The sequence below is a fragment of the Chiloscyllium plagiosum genome, unplaced genomic scaffold (assembly GCF_037043375.1).
Source record: "Chiloscyllium plagiosum isolate Xiang-an unplaced genomic scaffold, Cpla_swu_hap1 HiC_scaffold_6, whole genome shotgun sequence".
NCBI classification, from domain to species: Eukaryota; Metazoa; Chordata; class Chondrichthyes; order Orectolobiformes; family Hemiscylliidae; genus Chiloscyllium; species Chiloscyllium plagiosum.
Window position 1 is genome coordinate 20,898,677 of NW_028270144.1, and position 16,758 is coordinate 20,915,434.

The window sequence follows — 16,758 nt, forward strand, 5'->3', positions numbered from 1 at the left end:
CCAGCGTCTGCAGTCATTGTTTTTACCTTTTTATTGCTTCACTGTAGCTGGGTCAAAATTCTGGAACTCTGTCTATAGCACGGTGGATGAACCAATAACACAAACTGTGCAATTTTAAAGTGGCAGCTCACCGGTACATTCAAGAGCCATGAGGAAATATATTTTGTCCTTGGTGCCCAGACCTAATGAACATTAAAAAAAATGCTTTGCTGGTTTTCAACGCTTCCATGGCCTGCAATGCTCAAATTCCCAACTTGAAAGGATGAAATTCTTAAAGAATTGTTTATCATGAAGGCACAAAAACGAGTTAGATTTCATTAAATAAAATTTAATTTTGTTAAAATAATTTAAATCCAAATACAGTTGACATGTTTGCATCGAATTATATTTACACTTCTTGCTCAATTCAGAAACAGCAAGGCTACACCACAGTCAACACCTGGTAAAAATGGTGCCATTAAGTATTCAATTGCATTAGTGCTCGACAGCTAACTGCCAAAACATTATGTTTTAATTCACTTCTGGGAAGCGCTGAAAATATACCAATGTTAAAACAAAGTTAACAAAAATAAAAATACAGAGAAACAGCTTCAGAAAACCATTAAAGCCAAATGTAATATAAAATAAGTTTTTAAAAATGTCCAAAGAATGGCTGTTTGACCAATAAATCTTTAGTTTTAACAGGAATGCAAACAATTTGATACATTACAGTTAAAACCAACAGAACTCAAAACTAATATGTTAAAGGCAACATTCTTTACCAGAGCAAAATATACAGGTTTAACTTTGAAGCTTTGGTAGTTGGGGCAGCTGGGAGATGCTAAGGGAACAGCTCAACCATTTTCAATAAGATCAAAAATGTTAAAATATTAGGAAAAAAATGCATTTGGTGAGGCAGCATAGCATTAGTTGTCTTATGGAATCACTTGAAGCAACTCTTTCCATGTACTAGATAGGACATGGTCTCGTAAAGTTTCACATGAATAAACTCCCTCCTCAAATCCCAGAGACTGTTGGAATGAATCTACTGCCAAAAAGTTTCAGAAGCTTAAGTGTACCTTAACACTGTCACAACATAGTCATATTCCCTTGTCCATGATACTTTGGTATGCTAAACATCACATTTGTAAACAGAACTTTTACAACATCACCCTGGTACACTACTACAAAGCTGACATGCACACTAGATCACCAATGGTTTTATATTCAGAACATTTTCTCTCCTCCACTGACATCATATTAATGCCAAATACTTCACACTACGTGTTATTGTAGAACATCTCTCAATTGCTTTCACAAGTTGCGTCACTCCAGATTACAGGCCTCATACTTGCATTACAACTTTACTGTGGATGTGGCTCCAAATCATTCTGAAGAATCAGGTGTAATGCGAAGGTGACATGCTATTTTCATAATGATAGCGGTAGTTACCACTAAGTGTGTACACGTCAAAATAAGCAGGCTGACTCCTGGGTGATCCTACTCCATTAACAAATAGTGTGTGTTTGGGGGGGAAAGGAGAGAAAGAGGGAAAGTGTGGAAAATGTTGGAAACCCCTACCCCCAAATCTCAAATGGATCTGACATCATAAAAAAAAGAAAACAGTCGTGGGTCTTTACTTGCTTTGCTATAGTAACAGTAAAAATCTTTTAATGTTGGGCTGCCCACTGCTTCTATACTTATGCAAAAGTTAAATATTCAGTCAGTCATTCTCAGTGGTTTTCAAACCTTTAACAAATGTTTTGCTAGTTCCTAAAACAATCGAATCGCAAAATTGGAAATGGGTCAGAACTGCAAAGCAAATAAAATACACAGAGCTATGACTACATACTGGCAATGATCACAAGAAAATATTGGACAGAATGCGAATGGGTTCCTACATTAGATAACCTAGATCAACGGAACTGAATACATCTCACTTGCATTAAAATATTTTTTCAAATTTCAGCCAGGTGACTCATATGATCATATATCTATCCACATATGAACACACTTAACACACAAGTTGCAAATTTAAACCAACCCAAACCACAGGTGACAATTTTTTCCTCATTACAAAGTGGCCACAGATCAAATTCTAGTAATTTATATCAACAGTATTGTATTGATTTGCAGATAGTTCCAGTAATGGTTGCAAGGCTTTAAACTCAGAACTGGCACAATTAACTCAAATTATTTCAACTGCATATATACATAACTAGGCTCATGTGAAATCAGGTAAGGAGAAATATATTACATGTTAAGTAAAGATACACTGCAGAGTATCAATTCCTGTTTGCATCTGGGAACTTCCAGAAATGTGTGTTTAGGTGTTTCTCAGAAACTGCAACCCTACTGTCAATTTTTCTTCTGAAATATTCAGTGTTATAACTGTTTATCCATTTCTAAAAGTAAAACAATTGCAGGTAGTCAGATCAAGATATTTCTATATTACCCTGAGCATACTTATTAAAATGGATGCACAGACTTTATTTCATAGACTCCCTAGTGTGTGGAAGCAGACCACTCAGCCTGAGTCCACACTGCTCCTCTGAAAAGCATTCCATCCAGACCGAATCCTACCCTATGCTATCCCTGTAACCCTGCATTCCCCATGACTAACCCGCCTAACCTGCACATTGCTGGACACTATGAGGCAATTGAGCATGGCCAGTCCACCTAACCTGTGCATCTTTGGACTGTGGGAGGAAACCCACAGAGACACAGCGTGATATGCAAACTCCACACAGACAGTGGCCAGAGGGAGGAATTGAATCCGGGTCCCTCGTGTTGTGAAACAGCAGTATTAACCATTTATTGTTTATAAAGATGACAGGGATAGGAGTGGATTAACTAATAATTCGAAGCTGATGAAAAACACTCATGCTCACAATTATCCAGTATTACCAAAACCATCCTATTGCTTACAGAATTTATCCCCAAGCAGCCAAACAGTTCCAGGTGTAACAATCTCACTTTGGAAGATTATTGATTTAACCCCCATTTCTAAAGCAGAAAAACTTTGGCTAACACATCCTGAGGATATAGAGTCATACACCACGGAAACAGACCCTTCAGTCCAAACAGTCCACGTTGAACATAATCCTAAACTAAACTAGTCCCACCTGCCTTGTCGGGTGCCAATGCGTGCACACTACCCCCCCCCCCACCGTTTACCCAGAGGTCCAACATTAATCCCTCAAACATGTATTTGGTCATTTACAGGTTACAACTATTTTCAATAGTGAAAACAATGTAAATGGTCTTCATTTGAAGACATTTGTTGTGGTGCGGATACCATGAAAGGAGTTCTATGCATGAAACTTCTCAATCTGCAAGCAGAATATTAACTGGCACCTAAGGTTTCTAGTTCCTTCTTGCAAGTAGGAATTTGGTGTGTATATCATCAAATACCCACAATGAGTCCTACTACACCCCTGGTGAACATAGCAACAAAATTACAATAAATTATAAATATCTTGTTGGATCACATTCTTTCACTTCTACTTTCCCTGAAGACTTCCTCAGTTAGATATTTAATCACACTCCCACCAAAACTCCACGATAGCACCTTAATCTTATCCAAACTTTGCCTTTCCTCCACTAAAGGCCAATAACCAAACTGGTCCTAATTTAACCATATACTTTGGGATCTTGGACACCCTAGAATTCAGGATAGAAGATTAATAAAATGGGGTATACTACCTTTTGCAGCTTTAAATTTAGATGGTTCCAATTCAATGACTTCATGCAAGGGGAAAACTGTAGCCAAGAGAACTTTGCTACTCAAAAAAAAACATATGGAGCGGATACCCAAATTCAAGTTAACAGCCTGGCCTGAACAGCAGGAATAAGTCAGTTCAGCAGCTCCTGGTAGTTTAACACAGGCGAGACAGTCACACTCATTCCAATATTTTCATATACAATCACTGCCAATATATAGGTACAGCTACACAAGTCCCTATTCAATTTCACTCTTACAAGATTTTAACAGATGTCGAGCTTTGCCCTTAATGTTTATTCACTAGCTGAAGCAGTGATTAAATAAAACCTCACTTCATAAAACAAACAAAAAGAAAAAGATTGGAATTAGATTTTGCCTATGAAAAGCTCCCTTTATACAATCATAAATGATACATTGTCAAAACAACATTTGAGCATACACATTGCATAACTATACTGGAAAACCAACTACACACAAGAAAGCTTCCAGATCTATGAAGTTTTTTATTTTATTATCCTCATTGCTCCAAAAGCAACACCATCTTTAGAAGAATCAACTACTCCTATACATAGGAAATATACTAAACTTGGGCACAACAGGAGTATAATTACCTCCACACAGCTATCATGACATTAAAGCAGCATTAGGATTTGCATTCAATAAAATGAATTCATAACTACTCTAACAGACACTTAAAGATAAAAGAACAGTGGTTCTACATTAAAGAATATGTGATGAAGCCAGCCAAGGATTTCATCAGGGTTTTTAGGAATGGGCAATTGGATTTTGGAAGGTGTCCTATAAATACTTTGTTCTGTGTTCTATTTTATGAAATTAGAAATATTGTTCAAAATCATACATCAAATATGCTGGAAATCTTGGGGATTTAAACCCAAAAGTATGACTTCAGTTAAAATTCTTGTATTAAACGAGACAAACAATGTGGCAACATAGAAGATTCAAATGCAGTATAGTAACTGCATAAAAAAATTCTTATTACAAGAAGTGCTTTGCGATATTGGTGATCCATGATTAGGTACTCTATGAAAAGTCACATTTGTTCTTTCACTGGAACAACTTATTGGGAAACATCTAGCTCCCCAATCTGATTCTGAAACAAAAAATGCCTAGTACTGTGTGAAGATGCCTTTATATCTGTAGTTGTTAAAACTTTTAAAAATTAATCGATTAAGCTGTTTAATACTGTTAAAGTAACGAGACAAAGGGCTTTTGTGATATTAAGCATTTAGCATAAACAACACATTGCAAATGATTCCAAATTTGAAGAGCCTCCTTTGGTTTAAAAGGCAGTTAGCCCAACTCATAGGCAGCATGTCAAACTTGAAAAAGATTTGCACGAAATAATTTGCAATGTCAACCATCCAGTCAATGAAACAGGTGCTATGCATGTAGTAAAAAGAAATTTATTAGCTAGCCATTAAAATTTGTGCAAACTGATTTAGCACCAGGTAAGAGGGGATCCTCAATAGGAAACATTTAAAACAAGATAGTGAAATCTTGTATTATCTGGCTTCAATTGTCCAGAATGAACACAAATCGTCAGTTCCTTTCCTTATCCACTAAATGTATCAGCACAAAATTTAACATTTCCTGGAACCAGTTCCATGTGAAGATCAAAGAATAACTAGTCTCAAAGAAAATCTGTCTACATTCACAACGGCAATAAAAAAAACGTTTGCTTTCTTTAAACACACGCACGTTCATGTGAACATGCACAGTATCTGCTTGCAAATGAAATGCTACAGCCCACAACTTCGTTTTACAGCTTAAAATGCAAAGGAAGCAGCATTGAAAAGTTTAGAAGATTCACCATACTAGATTAGTCTTTAATTTCCAGTTAGAAAGAGTTGCAAAGAATGTTGCCCACACATACAAATCAGTTTTAAGGGGTCATTAAATATGAAACGAGGCATTGCTGTAAATATCTGAACATTCAGGTAAATAATAAAAACAATGCAAGACACTGTTTGGAAATGTAAACGTAAGCTGATATATAACAAGAGAATAAAATACACCTCCGAATGCTTCAACAAAAAGTCTGTACGTTATAAAATGAGGTTAAGTTCCCATCATCCTGTTAAATAAAATCACGCAAACTGGACCTCATTTACTGCACCTTCAGTTTATTGTAATGTACTGGAAATGGAAAATAAACTATTGCAATTCACAGAAATGTCTTTTTAACCTTCTTGGCCTATATATAAAAAAAGAAACCTGCACCCGTAACTTGCAGCTTTCAAGAAAATCTTTTTGCAACAGTTAGAAGTCTCACAATCCACCACATACCACTGAAGATGCAGGATGTAATTTTCATGAAAGAATTGAATAGCTTAAAGTGAAGGAAAACCTTGATCTGGAGAATCAGGTTGTTTTGCTCATGTTGGGTGCGCCCAGTAACATGTTCAGGCTTTCACTTGCACACCATACTTAAAACCCGACATGTGATTTACTCCTTTGGGAATCTTGTCATTAGAAATCTGAATACAAGATGCATCAATTTTACACGTAAGGACTTGTTTCCTCCAAGTGTGTGACAACTTTTATGGATTTGACAAAAGTCCCTTAGTAGGGGTCAACTTTGGAGAAAATGGTCCTCATTTCCACAATTCCAACTGCTGGTACTAAGCAGTGGCATTTTAAAATAATTAAAATACAAACAATTGCCAGGTATTTCAAAGCAAGCAAAATAAGACTGTAGTGCCCAAAACACTTTGCTACTGTGTTCATTTATTAAACCACTACAGATGCTCCAATGTAAGACTTTAGTAATTATCTGGTGTTCAGCCATGCATTCAGTATATTCTTAGTTCAAAAGATATAAAATAGAAAAAAAATCAAAGTATTTGAGCACCATTCATAAAATAAAATTTTGCCACTTCTGCATCAGGAAAGAAGGAAATTGGAGGGATAATTTCTATTAATTTATAAGATTTGATCAATTCAAAGACTTTTCATTTTCACAGACTCAAGCTATAAATTCAATAAATTCTTCAGCGTGCAATATAAGAATCTGAATCTTATTTGTCTGGATTGACTGCAACATGTGATTTTAAAAAAAAATTGAGTTCCATGATGTGGAATTTTCAAACCTTCCCAACGTGTTACAGGTGATCTTCAGGTATTCACATCCTCAAGTTTCATATATTATCGCGCCCATTGAAAAACACTCATTAGAAGACTGAGCCGCTTGTAGGAATGGGAAATAATATTCTTTTCCTCTTCCCACACAGTCTGCGAGGACTATTCCGCAGGAGTCTTTAAACTTGACTGAAGATTTATCTCAACCTCACAGAGGCAATTTTCCTCAATACTTCCTTGTCCTTACCTGCAAGAACAAAGACTGGACAAGGAACTCTCCTCACCTTCTCACTGAAGCAGCACTCAGCGACATGGGTCGTTTAAAATCACAATGGTGAAATGAGGACATTTTATACGGGATAGTCTCCCAAGCCCCTACAGCTGGCTAGTGATAGCCGTTGTGCTGATACTTCAGAGTGTCACAGGGAAGTACAGCACTGAAAAAGGCCCTTTGGCCCATCGTTCCTGCACTGGTCAAAAATAACAAACTGACTATTCTAAACCCATTCAGCCAGCATTCCATTTCCATGTATTATGGCAGCATAAAAACTACCACTCCCACATTTAGCATCATAAATTTTAATTTGTTCACCTTGCAGGAATAGAAACATTTTCCTCTGTTCAGCAGGAAACTTTTTGTTTCCTAATTGTTGTGTACCTCTTTCGAAATAAGCTTCAATTTTCTACAGTGAGTCTTGCATTCTTCTTGACCCTCCCTATGAAGTATTACAAAAACTCAAAACAGTAAGCCATTTTCTCAAATAATCAATATAACAAAATAATCACCTTTCTAAACAGTGGAGAAAAAGAATTAGCCAAATCTGGTCAGGTTGTAAAGCTGCTCATTTTTTTGCAAAAATAAAAATTGAATTATTGGTTGCTCATTAAATTTATTTTGACAGTTTAAATTTTCTCCACTACATGACAGAAAATAAAAGTCACTTCACTTTCTTCCTTCCCAACATAAAGCAACACAAGAGTACAGAGCAGGGTAACGTGCTATCCACAAAAGAAAAAAAAAAGTGAATTAGTCAATTCTTTCCTGTACAATGATCGTCAGTCAGCCACAATACTTCATTGTACTTTCCCCTCGACAGTAAGGGAGGAACTTAACACCTATCATTACTTCTGCAGTATTCACAGAAGTATGATACTATGCAGTGAAAAAAGGTGATGAAATACTGAAGAAAACCCTTAACATTATGCTCTTGGTTAGACTTTGCGATATAGGAGTTACAAAGGTCCACTGCTTTTTCCTCTTTGACTCTGAAGAACAGCACAGATTCCTTTCTGTTATAATGTGTTGCATGTTTGCTTGCCCATGAATCCTATTAGGTACAAACAACTGAAGAATTTAGGCTGTTTCTGATTCACGACAGAAGACATGAACTGAGAACTCTCCTCTCCCATTTCAGTTACTGGCTCTCCACTATACAATAAGCATTTTAACTACTCAGTAACACAATGTAGAAGACTGAAGCTAGATCAATCTGGTGTGGGCATCCTACTTGCATCATAACAACTGCTCCTTTAAAAAATTTTTTTTAATATAAAATCAGTGCATTTACACAACAGAGAGCAGCCCTAATCCTCAACCTTAAATTTTAGTTTTAAAATTTTCACTACATAATTGGCTCTTTTTTTTGAAGCTGTGTCACAACACACGTAACTCACTCGTTGCAACCAATCTAAGTCTTTTCTTGCGTTTAAAGGAACCATTACCTTTTTATGGTATGACACAAAGAGCAGCACTGATCATCAATTATAAAGCCCTCTTGTCGATATCTTCTCCTTTTACAAACAGCAATTTGAGACACTTTAGTTTCACCTGAGTTGGAAGAGGTGAAGACTTCCCAGATCACAACTAATTCAAAGTCCCGCTTTTACCCAAAGCATTAGCTTTGCCTTTAGGACACTGGTCCCCAATTCCATCGGAGTTATAAAGCTCTTGATTTCCTTCCTTCTTTCAAAAACAACAAAAAAAACAAGAACACAAAACAATCTAATGGGTCTCCTGGGTTAGACAAGGCCAAGATCTCTCAGGCAGGAACTAATACGAAGTCTCGTGCTAACCCAAATTGTTTGTTTTTTCTCCTTATGTCGGACACAGGAAGGGGTCATCAGTTATAAAGCTTCTCATCAAGACACTCTGCTTTTTATAAAACAACAGTGTGAAATAATCTGGTGGGTCCCCTGATTTAGAAGAGGCAGCAATTTGCCAAATAGTAACTGACTGAATGTTTTGTCATAACCCAAAAGTGCTTTTGTTTTGATGCTAGCATATAGGATGAGCACTGAGCAAGTCATAAACCTCTCTTTTGATATCTGCTGTTTTTATACACAGCAATAAGAAATAATCTAGTTGCCGCCTAGATCAGAAGAGGTGGTCATCTCCCCAGACAGGAACTGACAAAGTTTATGTGGTTTTTGCTTTTCTGAGTGTGTTTTACTGTAGGACACAGGAAGAGCAGCACTGATCCTCCTTGTCAGGTTGTGCAGCATAGTTCATCTGTCTGACGATCTCAGCAAAAAGCTCATCCACCATGGTCTTGCTCTTGGCAGAGGTCTCCATGAAGGGGCAGCCCCATTCCTCAGCTAGGGCCCGGCCCTCAGCACCCGACACCTCTCGTTCGCTTTCCAGGTCCACTTTGTTGCCCACCAGGATGACAGGCACTTTTTCGTAGCGTTTCACACGGATGATTTGGTCACGCATGGGCCTGATATCCTGAAAGGACTGCTGGTTGACTAGGCTGTAAACCAGGATGAAACCCTGGCCATTCTTAATGTACAAATCCCTCATGGAGGCGAACTGCTCAGTGCCTGCGGTGTCCAGAATCTCCAACACCGATGGTGATGAGTCCACCTGTAAAAGAATCACAAAATGCTTACAGCACAGGAGGTGGCTGTTCTCCTCATGCCAGCTACCTGTAAGAGCAATTCACCTTACCCCATTTGCTTGCCCTATTCTTGTAATTCGGACATTTTTCTTTTCAGATAACAAACCTATTCCCCCCTCAGAGACTTCATTGCATCAGAGACTATGCATACCAGATCCTAAACAGTTGCAGCATGATCGCAATTTTTTTTCATATTACAGTTGCTTTTGCCATTCATCTTAAATTTATGGTCTCTGGTTTTTAACCATTCTGAAAATTAGGACAATTTCTCTCTATCAAACTCCTCTTGGATCTTGGGGACTTCCACAAGGCTATGAAATTCTTCCAAATTTGTCCAATTAACTGATGTCTTTCACTCCTGGAATCATTCTTATGATTTTTTTTCTGAACTCAGTCCAATACTTTCACATCTTTCCTGAAGTGTGGTATACAGAATTTACAATTCTTTGACTAAGGGTAAATCAGTTTTTGCGACAGAAAGCAGATGAGGGCAGAACGTTAAATATTTTCAAGGAGTTAGATTTCTTTAGTCCTCAAAGTTATTTATATATGTAGGTAAGAGTAAGCAGGAATTGCTTACTGACTTGGCTGATCAGCCATGATCATATTGAATGGTGAAGCAGGATCAAAGGGCTGAATAACCTACTCCTATTAGCTTTATTTCTAAAGATTATTTGTTATTGTACATGAAGTCTCTAATTTTTAACTATATAAACTGACAGCCAGAGCTCAGGGGATAGTACTCTCACTACAGATGTTCCACTTGCATGACTCAAGCTCACTAAAAAGCTGACATTTCCACTGCAGTAACAGGGGGTTGCTGCACTATCAGAGGCTAGTTTTCAGATGAGATGTTAAACTAAAGCCCTTCTTTTCTCTCCGGTAGATTTAAATGTTCCCATGTGTACTAATTCGAACAGGTGCAGGGCTGCTCATTCTCATCAGCATTCTGTCCAATATTTATCCCTCAATCAACATCACACACAACAGAAAAACAAAGTTATTCAGCCATTACCCAAAATCAAACACTGTTCAGGAAAGAGAATTCCAAACATGAACAACCCTCAAAGAAGAAATTCCACATTTTGAATGTAAATGAAACTCTGCCTAGTCTAGACTCCCCCATTGCATCCCTTGTCAAGCCTCTCCAAGATCTTACACATTTCAGTAAACACATCCTTCATTCTTCTCAACTCCAGTAAGCATAGGCCCAATCTGCTCAACCTTTGCATTGAAAAACAACCTGCATTAGCAAGCCTCCAGGATGACCTGGAGGAACAAAATGTTAGTCTTCTGGGTCTCAGCAGTGCACAAAACACCCAAAAGAAACGCCGTTAAAGCAAGTTGTGAGCCTTCTGCGCACAGAAGACGTTCCTCTACGATAAACTATGGGGAACAGTGGGGAAAGGAAGTTGAGGGCAAGGTGTCATGTGCTAAAACCTCCAAGGAAAACATCTCAATCACGACTGGCAGCCCTAAAGAGCCCCTCAAAAAATAAATAAGAGTGGCTGCCAAGTGGGACCACTGATGGTGCCACAGGAATGCACGTCTCGCTTTCGATGCTGGTTGCCTCTTCCTCGGAGAGGCTTCCTCAAACCTCTGCTGTCACTCCCAGCTCCTCACCGCCATCACCTCCTCCTACCTCAACAACAAAACGTTAGAAATGGAAGTGGGAAGGCAGGGGAAGACAGAGAGAGAGACACACACACACACACTACCTCGATCTCTTTGCGGTAGAAGTCCTCGATGGTCGGGTCGTACTTCTCGATGAAGGTGCCAGTTACAAACTGCACTGTCAGGGCGGACTTGCCCACGCCGCCGCTGCCCAGCACTACCACCTTGTACTCCCTCATGGCCGCCTCTGCCACACACACACACACACTGCGCCTTTAAGGTGGGGGCGGCGGAGGAGGGGGGGGGGGTGTGGGTTTTTTTTTTAAATCGGAGGGCAGGAAATGCGGGGTAAATTAACTTCCCCCTCCCAAAACCCCTTTCTTATTCCACCCCGCACTTCTACTTTTCCTCAGGAGGGGGGGAAATGAAAAAAATAATAACCCCCCCCCTCCCCGGAGGGAGACAAAAGGCCGCTCCTCCGCCTCACAGGAAGGTAACGGCGGCGCTCCCTTCCCTCCCCATCTTCTTTCTCTTCATCGAATGTAACGCAGGTTCCTCCTCATTTCGTTTCTCTCCCGCAACCCCTCCCCTTCTCTCCCTTTCCGGCTTTACACCCCCGGAGCTCTCCCATTGCCCGACTCCGCAATCAGCGCCGCCATACTCTTTCGGGCGGGGACCTCTCTCTCTCTCTCTCTGCCGTTTGCAGACTTCTCTCCGTTCGTTCGCTCGGCCGCCCGCGCCGCCTCCTCACGTGACACGGCCCGGCCACCGTAGTCGATCGGCCCCGCCCTTTCCACGTCCGTCAGGCCTCCGTGCTCCAATCGCTGCGCCGAGGGTCGTTGGAGGTCCCGCCGTCTACCTCATCGCGCCGACGCACTGGTCCAACCGCCGTCCGTCACGCAACCTGCTCGGCCAATCCCAACCTTAGCCCCGCCCCTTCCCCCTCCCCTGACGGCTCTCGAGTTCCCCTCCCTCCGGCCTCTCGACTCTCTCTCCGCCTCCTCCTCACGTCCGTCGAATCCCAGCACCATGATTTACGTAGACACGCCCACTCCCTGGTATGCCTGCGGCTCATTGCTCTCACCAACTGTCCATCAAGGCGGGTGACCAATCAAAGCACAATAATTTATATAGTCCCGCCCATTCCTACCGGTTATCTCAGCCGATTGTCTCTTGATGTTGTCCATCAAGCAGAAGCTGACCAATCGCCAGCCCAGGACTCCGCAGCTCACGTTTCCATCCCGCCCCACAACACCCGTTCTCGGCTCCACCCATCTCCGACAGCTGTTCATTAAACAGTGAGCTGCCCAATCGCCATGTCGGAAATTACAAGCCCCGCCCACCGGCGGCTCAAAGTATTCAACATTGCTCAAATCGCAGTGGCCGGCCGGAGCGGGGCGGGGCGATTGTTCTCGCTGAAGGTAAGGGCGTGCGGAGAGATGAGAGGGGCTATGATTGGACAATCCGGTAGCCAATAGGCACGGTCCGCGGAGGGATGCTGTTTCCAGGTCTGCGGGTCGGGTATTGTAGCGGATGCGGTTACCATGGGAACAGCGCAGCTGCCCCCCCCTCCGCCAAAGTAACTCTGTGAGTGAAAAACACACGCAATCCTACAACTTTTTACATGAAAAGTTGGCTCCAAAACTGGAAAAACGAAACCAATTCAGTCTGTGCTACCGCTTTATATGTGTGGATATGCAAGACCAATATGTATAAAAAGTGAGCATTTATATGCATAGTGCTAATTAAAGTAGAAATCTGCTGAGATGGTAATCCTGACGATGTAAAAAGTCTTGATCTGCTGTCACTACGTATTTCCTTTGGCAGCTAGCTTCATTTCGGCCCTTGAGGGAAAAAAAGAAAAAATATCACACCACGCCAGGTTATAGTCCAACAGGTTTATTTGGAAGCATTAGCTCTTGGAGCGGTGCTCCTTCATCAGGTGGTTGTGGAGTATTAGATCATAAGATTCCACAACCACCTGATGAAGGAGCAGCGCTCCGAAAGCTAATGCTTCCAAATAAACCTGTTGGACTGTAACCTGGTGTTGTGTGATTTTTAACTTTGTACACCCCAACCCAACCCCATCCCAATCTGAATCAAAAAAGATCTCTGCAAGTTACATATGGTTAGCGGCATAGGATCAGGACTGCACTCTACTTAGCACAGTAATTATTTTAATGCTTTTTATAAATATTATGACACAAGGGACGGTAAGAGAGGAATCCTAGGTAGTCTGCAGTTCTACATAATTTCATGTCACTATGATATTGCTCCTTACACACAGGCTCAGTCACTTAGAGTTATGAAAATAATTAGTACCTCAATGTATTTCTCCCCAAGTTTCTTTACATCATGCCTTTTAACATCTAACCGTGAACACAATTCCTTACTCCCAGGTTTGGGCTGACAAGGTGCAAGTAATATTTGTGCCACACAAGTGCCCAGCAATGATTATTTCAATAAGGGAGAACCTAAGCATCTCCTCTTGATCATTGGTGACATTACCATGATTGAATTCCCCATTATCAATATCCTAGGGATTACCATTAGCCAAACACTGAGTGAGACTAGCTATACAAGTACAGTAGGAGCTGGTCAGAGGCTAGGAATCCCGCAGCAAGTAAAGCACCTCATGACCTCCACCATCTGCAAGGCAAAGTCAGGAGTATGGATGGAAAATCCCCACTTGCCTGGATAAGTGCAGCTTGATACCATCCAGGACAATGCAGCCCATTTGTTTAGCTCCACTGCCACAAACATTCAATCCCTTCACCACTGAGGTACAGAGCCAACTACAAGTGTGTACCATATACAAGCTACATCTTAACACCTTCCAAATCCATGCCATTTCCTCATTGAAGGACAAAGGCATCAGATGTAGTACATAGCCAAGATGTTTAAAGAATAAGATGAGTGTTTCTGCCTCTACCACCCTTTCACCATGATTTTGGTAAAATAAAAAACCCTCAACTCCCCTCTAATCCTTCTTTCCATCACTTTGGAACTGTGTCCCTGGTTATTGACCTCTCTGCTAGAGGTAATCCTCAATTAAATCTCCTCTCTTATCTAATCATTGGAAAGTATGAATTGGAAAGCTGAACCAGTTATTACGAGCAAGTGACCAATCAAAGGCATATAATGGATTCTCCCTATGTAAAATTCCACAGTAATAACAGGTTCAGCTGCTGAGAAATTGGGTACTCACTTCCTCTTTGCCAGTTAGCATTAGTGCTTCAAGTGCCTGCTGTCAGTATCAGATTTTTAAAAACTGTAAAATTTTCAATTCCGTTATCTTGGTCATTGCTTATTTTCTCCAGCATGAAGTGAACATTTGAACGCAGCTTTGCCAGGTGGTGCTTACTAGTGATCCATTCAGTCCTGGAGCAGAAGTTCAACAAGACAGCAAGATTTGTAAATGTATGCTTGCCTTTAAGCAAAGCTCCAATGCAGGGGCTCAGCCTCCCATTATTGCCCTGGAGCCTGTCACTATTTGTGCAGTGCTGTGCTTATTTGGGATTTGCTGTTCCATGCAGAAATCATCGTTCTGGGTAAAATGATGTTTAAGTTGACCTGTGCTTGCAGAAATCACTCTCAGATTCAGAGTCCAAGGAAGTGGCATCAGTGATATTTACTCAAGGTAATTCTCTTTACAGTTGATCCTATAGAAACATCACAGAAGTAGTTCATGATTTAAGCATTTATTAATAGGTTTTCCTAGAATCCCTACAGTGTGGAAGCAGATCATTCAGCCCATCAAGTCCACATCGATCCTCCGAAAAGCAGCCCATCCAGAACTATCCTGCTGTCCCACATTTCCCATGGCTAATCCAACTAACCTACACATCCCTGGACACTAAGGGCAATTTAGCGTCGCCAATCCACCTAACCTGCACATCTTTTGGACTATGAGAGGAAACCCACACAGGGAGAATGTGAAAACTCCACACAGACAGTCGCCCAAGAGTGAAATTGAACTTAGGTCCCTGGTGCTCAGAGGCAGCAGTGCTAACCACTGAGCCACTGTGCCATTCTTTTTGTGCTCTTTGATGTATAAATCACAAAACAAAGGCAGATACTGTATTTTATTCAGATGCTGAGGCAGTCAAACAAAAAAACCATACAATTGCAGAGAATGACGCACGATCAAATGTCATTGATTTCATTCTTTATTCTTTCATGGGACATTATTGACAAGTCCAGTATTGCCCATCCACAATTGCCATTGAATTGAGTGACTTGCTGGGCAATTTCAGGGGCAGTTCACTGTCAACCACATTACTTTGGTTCGGAAGTCACATGTAGACACATCAAATAAGGATGGTTGATTTTCTTCCCTGAAGGATTTTAACAAACCAGATGAGCGTTGCAACAAATAGTCATAGCCACCCTTACAGATTTTATTAATTGAATGTAAAGTTCACCCAGTGCCGTGACAGGATCTGAACTCTGTCCCCAGAGCATGAGTCTAAGCCTCTGCATTACTGTTTTAGTGATATTACCACCACACCACCTTCCTCAACCGTCAGAGTAAGTATTGCATGAGCGATGTCACGCAATCAGATCACTGGGAATACATCAAACCAGTATTAGTTCTCCAGTAAATTCTGGGCTGAGACTTGAGTAACTAGATTATTACCATGTATTTACACCAGAGGGTGTAGTAGCTCTTAAGATACTGAAGATGGTTCTTCAAAACCATTTCTATTTACTAATATTTCCACAGCTCTCATGTGTCATGGGGGATCTCTAGTTAAAATTTGTTATTTCCCTTCTCACTAATGAAGTATTTTTGATGTGTTTTCACTGTTATAATGTTGGAAACACAGCTGCCATCTTAAAAATGCAGGCTGATAATTATAGGATCTAGTCACACTTAGTGTTTCTATAGTGATGCTTTACTGCCATTCCACCCTCCTCCGCCTGTAATTTATTTAACCCTTTAGTTAATCAATTGTAGCAGATGTAAGCACCTTAGAAGAACCATAACTATACATGTTTTGGGACAGCACAGTGGCTCAGTGATTAGCACTGTTGCCTCACAGCACCAGGTACCCAAGTTCAATCCCACCCTTGGGCAACTGCCTGTGTGGGAGTTTGCACATTCTCCCTGTGTCTGGTGGGTTTCCTCCTGTAGTCCAAAGATGTGCAGGTTAGATGAATTACCTATCGTGTTCAGGGATGTAATGGCTAAATACATTAGAGTAAATGTAGAGTAATAGGCAAAGGGAATGGGTTTGGATGGGATGCTCTTCAGAGGATTGGTATGGACATGTTGGACTGAAGGTCCTGTTTCCACAATGTAGGGATTCTATAATAATAAAGGTATGAAAGAATAATTTAAACAGTTGTTTGGTAGTACAGAAGTTGAGAATCACTGAAAAAAATACATTTTGTCAGAGCTTTTCATCTTTCATAAAAGCTCTCATTGGGACAATTCATGAG

General features: G+C 40.6%; 1 protein-coding gene across 1 annotated transcript; it reads right to left on the bottom strand.

Annotated features, from left to right (window-relative positions):
• Positions 1-312: 312 nt before the first annotated feature.
• Positions 313-11,926, bottom strand: LOC122550507 (ras-related protein Rap-2a). Its single transcript, XM_043691332.2, has 2 exons — positions 11,418-11,926; positions 313-9,665 (listed from the first exon to the last, which is right to left on the bottom strand). The coding sequence occupies exons 1-2, from the start codon at positions 11,550-11,552 to the stop codon at positions 9,249-9,251; spliced, it is 552 nt and encodes a 183-aa protein (XP_043547267.1). The 5' UTR covers positions 11,553-11,926; the 3' UTR covers positions 313-9,248.
• Between the last annotated feature and the right edge of the window lie 4,832 nt (positions 11,927-16,758).

Excerpts from the sequence above, each read along its gene's own strand:
- LOC122550507 (XM_043691332.2), bottom strand. The coding sequence starts at position 11,552 with ATGAGGGAGTACAAGGTGGTAGTGCTGGGCAGCGGCGGCGTGGGCAAG. Across the intron at positions 9,666-11,417 it reads TCTACCGCAAAGAGATCGAG|GTGGACTCATCACCATCGGT; the intron begins GTAGTGTGTGTG and ends ATTCTTTTACAG.